Here is a 5,052-nt window from a genome sequence, read left to right on the forward strand (position 1 = left end):
ATGATGAACTGCTCTATTGCTCTGGGAAAATTTGGAAAAAAAAGTCAAAGTCGGGCTGAGAGTTCTATTTTTGTGATTACGGAAAAATTGGACTACTACCTTAAACAAACAATTTCTTACCGCAGATACATAGCTTTTCGCATCCACAAGAGCGAGAAGCATAAATAAAAGTTAAATTGAGTAGTCATTGATAGATTATAAATAATTTTTTAAACCTCAGTAGACCCGAAGGTAGGAGGAGACCTCACAAATTCCATGAATTAAATAAAATTTCAATTAATTCAAACATTAGTTGTGATGAAGTTTCAAAAAAATGGAAAAATAATGTAGAACCATTCACGATATGTCGTGAAAGTTAAGACTGATTGATTCTTACTCTAATCGCCTAAAGCATTGAAACTACTTTAGATGTGTCAAAAATAGTACAATAATAGCATATCTAATTCAGTGATGGTAATATCAGCAAGATAATTAAAGCATATGTTACGTCACTAAGTATCAGTGGTCAACATTCTTCGTGGGAAAAATTCACCGTGGATATAGCATGGCAACATACATCGCAATATGATATCATCTACTAATTTAAAAAAATACCTTTATTCGCAAAAAAGGTTACGTTTTTGTCAGTTTCTTGTTCGCTCTCTTCTTCGATGACTGTCAGGAATACCAAAAATTTGAACCAAAAAAAAAAGTTCAACTGAAGAAGGTTTGATTTCTCTCATTATCCGAAGAGAAAGCAATCAGAATTCAAATACTAAGTCAATTAAATGATTTCATGATAGGCATTGTGAAAATGCACGCGTGGTTCAAGGAGGGATACTGCATTATTATTACTACTGCACGTCAGACACCGCATGTCAGGATACTGCATTATTCTAAACCGTAACGCTAATTAATCATACTTCGAAAATAATGGAATCCCACAAAAATTTATCCTTCTCCGATAACGGGAAAAATCGAGCGAGCAATGAGCAAGTCCTCTCAATATTCATAACATAAGGAATTGGTGGATGAACTGTCGATAAATGATGGCAACGACTGCAACAAAAGTAACACAATCCAAACACATATGTTTACATATTATTTGTTACAAACATATATAGTCGTCTGGATGAGGTACTCATTAGCAATAAACAAAACCACTGTCAAATGTTTCGTTTGTCGGTTTTCCAACGATTTGATGTGATCCGTATTTGTAACACGGTCATTCGATCTTCTCGAAAGTAAGTCTGATAGTGAAACTTAATATCGTTAATCACACGGTTTGGAATTCTCAACAGAGATGCAAATGAATAGGCTCGAAACCTCCCCAAAATCCCCTTAATTTAAATTTTGCGAAATGAAGTTGAGATTTAAATTATATTCAAACTTCATTTCAAATTATTTTGTAAAAGACCTCGAGAAGTTTAGTAAACATTCGGTTCTTGCAATGTTACGCAAATGAAGAGACGAGGGTAGAGAAATCAAAGACCAAACCATGATATCCTTAGCACCACCGCGACTACGCAAACTAAGTTCACATCAGCGCGTTAGAATTACATTTTCAATTCCTATGAAGACGGTATAGCTTCATTCTCATGAATGCTTTCCGAAAGTTATTTGGAAACTAACATAACAAGTATCATTTTTCATTATTTTTTCAATTTTAATCCGTTTCGTTTCGTATCTATTGAAGTCCTTCACGGTTTTCCAAGAATAAAGACCTGTTCATGCTAAATTTTGATCTAATCGATTTAAGAACTCTAAACAATAATAACAATTTATTATTGCAAAGTCAAATAACAACAAAAAAATGGAAATATTTTTATCAGAACTTGTCGAAAGATTTCTTAGCTCCCGACGCCTTCAATACTTTCAGCACATTATACCGTACAGTCTTCGACAATGGACGACACTCACCAACTGTTACTATATCTCCCACTGCTATATCCCTGAAAAAGCTACTCTTGAAAGAAATCGCCACAACATTTACAAATTTCTTGGAAGGCTGATGCACAAGTACAAACACGTAAACTTTCGGGAAAAAGTAGAAGCAAATTTCTTTTTTGACGATGAAGTCAGGCTGACACTTATAACAGGGATTAGACACTGTTGCCCGCTGAACACGAAATAAAATTAACTGAATGGATGGTAGGCTTACAGTTGCATTGCAGTCGGAGGAATGGGAAAAAGAAAACTTCGATGATTCGGAAATCTTTTGAATGACAGAAAAACCATAAGTTGTTAACCTGAATGCAGGTGAGCAATGAACGGACATATTACGATGACGTTTCTCATATCGACGATATTTTTTAATGAAATGCAAATAATCTCGTCGAATTACTATTGTTCTTTGCATCTTCATTTTCACAACAACACCTGTCAGTATACGTCCACGAATCGAAACATTCCCAGTGAATGGACATTTTTTGTCAATATATGTTCCAGTTATGGCCTGTAATTGAAGTAAAACTCAAAGAAAAATTCCGAAACGCATTACATGAGCACTGTCGAACTCTGTCCGCTATATAATGTCTCCAACAAAATCAGGTATGGATAATAACGGCTCTAAATGTTTTCTGAAGGGTTTAAAATATGCAGCAAAGCAGTATTCCTCGAACTCAAGACATAACTTATCGATATGAAAAGTGTCCCCAGAATATTTATTCTAAGCGTTACAAGCACCCATAGGTTTACTATTCAACCAGTAAATAGAATTCAGACAAGGTGAACATGAACGCATAACAAAGTGAAATAATCAAAAAACCACCCTGATACTCACCTCACGCGGTGTTTTGAACCCCAACCCAACATTTCGAACATAACGTACATCCTTCTTCGCTTTCTTACCGATTCCCAAGGTTCGTAATTTACTGTTCAAAAATACAGTGGGCTGTTTTTGGAACGCTCTTTCTGTTTGTTCCGCCATCTTCTATGCTTCCAATTTATCCACAGAATTCAAGAACCCTGAAGATATTTCTCATTTCAATGAGAAGTCTTACAGTTTAGATTGCGGCAGAAAAAGATCATATATATTTGAGCGAAATACCAAATGATCGTCTGAGTTATTTTATGTAGCGCGTCCCGTAATGAATGCTTCATACAGAAAAGCAAGATATCAGATCTACTTTAAACCATTCAGCAAGGCCATAGTTAATTGCTTGAGTCCTGTAAGTGAGCACTCAACGTATCTCTCAGTATATTGGGGTTTTATCAAACTTTCTAAGACATATTTTATTTTGAGTTAAATGAGATGTCACAGAATGAAGACCATGCGATCTTAAGCAGTATATTGATTCCTTCTCCCAGAAAGCGAACTACATATCAAGCACGCCAAAGCACATCGGCGTCTAACGACACTTTGGACGCCGATGTTTTGCCATGTCTGATCTCCGTCTTTTGTAAATATGCTTCGAATATTAAATTAAGCCTCTATTACCCGAAATTATATGTTTCGGCATGCGAATTTAGTTCATTCACTGCAGATTCCGCATATACCAACTAAGTCCAGTATATTGCGAGATGAATTAACCTACGATCAATCACACGATATATTCAGTAATCGTACATTCTTACTGCGCAACAGTTCCATATTCGAGGAATAGAACCAACATCAAACACTGTAAAACAAACCCCACACCGCTATACCCACAACCCCGAAGTACAAGGACCTAAAACACATTTCTACTGATACCTCTGCGGCCCCGTTAAATCTCGTACACTCGCGATAAGTACTTCCTGACCCGGTGTGGGGATAGTCAGGACTTCGTGTAAGAACCTGTGACAGTTTGTAACTTCCCGTGAAAGATTCTTAGGACAGGATGACTTATCACCACTGAGTTACAGTGATGTTTTTAGAGTCGTTTAAAATTTCTTTAATTGTTATTAAAGACAAACAAATAAAATCACATTACATGTGCATAGGTATATGTATCTGTATATCACCGTGAAGAAATTCGTCCTTTATTTGCCTTGAAAAACCACTCCCGAATTTGGCTCACAAAAAGTATCAAAAAAGAAATGCCTGAAATGATCTTGAGAAAAAAGGATGAAATACTACAAAACGTATTTGAGACACACTGAAGTATGACCAGTTAAGTTGCAAAAGAAAGAAACTGAGGAGTAACTAACCTACACAACAAAGCACAGAAATAAAGCAAACGAGCGGAAAAAGAAGAGCCAAGAACTGTGATGGAAATACCGATCTGATCATGAAGTCCTGAGGCATGAAAGGCTAAAATGTTAACTGATAATGTACAGATACGGAAAACTCCTGTCATATTCGAAATGTACTGGTGAGATAAATTTTCGTTGTCTTTTTAAAGTAAAATCAGCTCTCTTGTGTCACGAGTTTATGATGACAACCATCCAGGAACAAATTAGAAATTCCTGGCACAGTGGATAACTTCACTAATTACCTAGAAATCCACGAGCATTGACTACTACTACCAGTGAGTTTTATATTTGAGATTATCACTAGCTAGCTTTGCATGGTATCAACTTACCATAACATAGATCCATACAAGAAGATACGGGAAAATCACAGCGGAAAGAGCTAACAAGAAATATCCTGCACAAAGATCTGTAGCAATCATGGAGACCTAATTACCACGAGTATTGAAAGCAACTTCAAACCCTAATTAAAAATACTGAGTTAACTTCCGTATCTGTGGAACACACAATCCTTATCCCTTTCACGGCTATAAGTTCGCAATTTGCTTAGGGATGATTTTCTTTTTAAACTTTGTCGCTATTTAATTACGAAAAATATGAAAATAAAGAAATGGAACTGGTAACCGTGAAAAGTGATCGATAAATTGAGGTCAATTTTATTGAAAATCATTTCGAGTAGCAGAAAGATCTTTTTTCTTTTGAAAAAACAAAATTTATTATTGCAATTTTTATAATAATTCAAATAATAAACGAAAACTTAAAGCTGTAATTACCAGTGGTCACAAAATATCCGCCGGAAAATTGCTAAATTTGTTTGCAGCACTTTTAAATTTAATCATACTTCCAAAATGCCGAAACGGTTGTGTTTTTATGTTTTGTTTTGTTTTTGCCTTTTTTTCG

At 35.5% G+C, this 5,052-nt stretch overlaps 2 protein-coding genes across 2 annotated transcripts; both read right to left on the reverse strand.

Annotated features, from left to right (window-relative positions):
* Nucleotides 1–1,766: 1,766 nt before the first annotated feature.
* LOAG_12512 (40S ribosomal protein S11) lies at nucleotides 1,767–3,134 on the reverse strand. The gene is made up of 3 exons (XM_003148025.2): nucleotides 2,762–3,134; nucleotides 2,229–2,434; nucleotides 1,767–1,931 (listed from the first exon to the last, which is right to left on the reverse strand). The coding sequence occupies exons 1-3, from the start codon at nucleotides 2,906–2,908 to the stop codon at nucleotides 1,808–1,810; spliced, it is 477 nt and encodes a 158-aa protein (XP_003148073.1). The 5' UTR covers nucleotides 2,909–3,134; the 3' UTR covers nucleotides 1,767–1,807.
* A 529-nt stretch (nucleotides 3,135–3,663) lies between these two features.
* On the reverse strand, nucleotides 3,664–4,259 carry LOAG_12513 (hypothetical protein; the record flags this gene model as incomplete). The annotated part of the gene is made up of 2 exons (XM_003148026.1): nucleotides 3,664–3,814; nucleotides 4,111–4,259. The coding sequence occupies 2 exons, from the start codon at nucleotides 4,257–4,259 to the stop codon at nucleotides 3,664–3,666; spliced, it is 300 nt and encodes a 99-aa protein (XP_003148074.1).
* Between the last annotated feature and the right edge of the window lie 793 nt (nucleotides 4,260–5,052).

The sequence above is a fragment of the Loa loa genome (assembly GCF_000183805.2).
Source record: "Loa loa unplaced genomic scaffold supercont3.287, whole genome shotgun sequence".
Taxonomy (NCBI): Eukaryota; Metazoa; Nematoda; class Chromadorea; order Rhabditida; family Onchocercidae; genus Loa; species Loa loa.